General features: G+C 64.8%; 1 protein-coding gene across 1 annotated transcript; it reads left to right on the plus strand.

The window, feature by feature from the left end:
• Nucleotides 1-94: 94 nt before the first annotated feature.
• H696_02618 (hypothetical protein) lies at nucleotides 95-1,328 on the plus strand. Its single transcript, XM_009496529.1, has 3 exons — nucleotides 95-705; nucleotides 866-945; nucleotides 1,115-1,328. Exons 1-3 carry the CDS (start codon nucleotides 161-163, stop codon nucleotides 1,246-1,248), a joined length of 759 nt encoding a protein of 252 aa, XP_009494804.1. The 5' UTR covers nucleotides 95-160; the 3' UTR covers nucleotides 1,249-1,328.
• Nucleotides 1,329-1,527: the final 199 nt, after the last annotated feature.

Raw genomic sequence — 1,527 nt, forward strand, 5'->3', positions numbered from 1 at the left:
CCCCCCCCCTCTCCCCCTCCTCGGCAGCCGCAGGACCGGGCTTTTGACGAGGAGGCCTCCATCTCGCGAGCCGGGGCCGCCGGCATAGCGCACTCTCCCCGCCTCCTCCCTCTCGCGCACTTGGCTTTCCTGTCTTCGCTTCTCCGCAAATCCCGATACAATGTTCGGCGCCCTCTGTCGGCAGTCGGCCGTGCTGGCAGCGCCCGGCCGGGCCGCTTCCCTTCGGGCTGTGCGCTCGGCCTTGGCCACGCGTGCGGCCAGCTCTGCGTCCAATGTCCCGCCACCGGACCCGGCCGATGAGGACACCCCACCCGCCGGGGGCCGATCCTCACTGTCCAGCATCGTCAATGGGATCTCCTTCTCGCCGGTCAACACCCGGACCTTCGATTATCGCCCGGTCGATGTGGACTACACCCAGGCTCGCGGGGCTTCCGAGGGCGAGGAGGACCCCGACGAGGTGATCCCCTCGGCCGAGGAGGACTTCCATGGGGCCGATGCGGCGGGCCACTTTTTCAACGAGAACTTCCACGAGTCCATGTTCACCGAGGGCGGCACCACCCCCGGAGCTGGGGGCGCATTGCAAACGGTCCGCCGCGGGCCCACCCGCATGGAACTTCTCCTCCGCCAGAGTGCCGAAGATGGCGAGGGCTACGACTCGGATGAGGACGATGAGTTTCAGATTGTCAACGCCATGGAGCTTGCCTTGTGCGCGTCCGCCCTGCCCTGCCCTGTCCTGCCTTGCCCTGCCCTGCCTCGCCCCCCTTCCCTCGCGAATGCACTTTCCACCCTCTTCTCCCTCCTTTCGTGCCACGCCCCACCCCCTCCTCCCCCCTCCCCGACATGCCCCTAACCCATGAGGATCCAGCAAATCCGGCGACCTTGCCTTTCGGACGCGCCAGCAGGAGGATGTCATTCGGGCGCGCGTCAACATCTTGAACTTCCTTGGTACCTCCCCTTCCCCCGCATGTCCCCCCGGCACTCTGCCTCTGTCTCTCCTCCTCCCTCTCTCTCTCTTTGCTCCCTGCTCCTCCGCCATTCTGCCTTTCCCTGAAGATGCCCATCATGCTGACACTGGCGGCGGGCCCGTGTCTCTGCATAACACCCGCGCCCACAGCCACCTTCGATGCCTTGGTTCGGGCAGTCCCGTCGGAGGCCGAGCGCCAACGTCTCCGGAAGAAGTACCACCACGATTTGTTGGCCTTCAACGATGCCCTCCTCCGGTTGCTACGCTACCGGATGAGCGAGTGACATATGCCTCCCCTTCGGGTGTCCGTGTGGCGAGGAGGGAAAAAGGTAAACCTCCGCCAAATAGATCCTTTACACGTATACACACACACACGCACACGGCCACTGATGTCATGTTTGCCTTGCCCACGCACGCACCACTGGCACGAGACAAGCAGAAGGAGGGGGAGGGGAATGTATTTCGTGGAGTGCATGCACACCTACATGTGACGGGGGGGGGGGGGGGGGGGGGGGGGGAAACGCAACGGGCACTTGCGTATTACCCGGTTTCACCCTCTCACG

Source organism: Fonticula alba (assembly GCF_000388065.1).
Source record: "Fonticula alba strain ATCC 38817 unplaced genomic scaffold supercont2.4, whole genome shotgun sequence".
Taxonomy (NCBI): Eukaryota; order Rotosphaerida; family Fonticulaceae; genus Fonticula; species Fonticula alba.

Coding starts and splice junctions, on each gene's coding strand:
- H696_02618 (XM_009496529.1), top strand. CDS start 161: ATGTTCGGCGCCCTCTGTCGGCAGTCGGCCGTGCTGGCAGCGCCCGGC. Junction 706..865: donor AACGCCATGGAGCTTGCCTT/GTGCGCGTCCGC, acceptor ATGAGGATCCAG/CAAATCCGGCGACCTTGCCT. Junction 946..1,114: donor CAACATCTTGAACTTCCTTG/GTACCTCCCCTT, acceptor CCGCGCCCACAG/CCACCTTCGATGCCTTGGTT.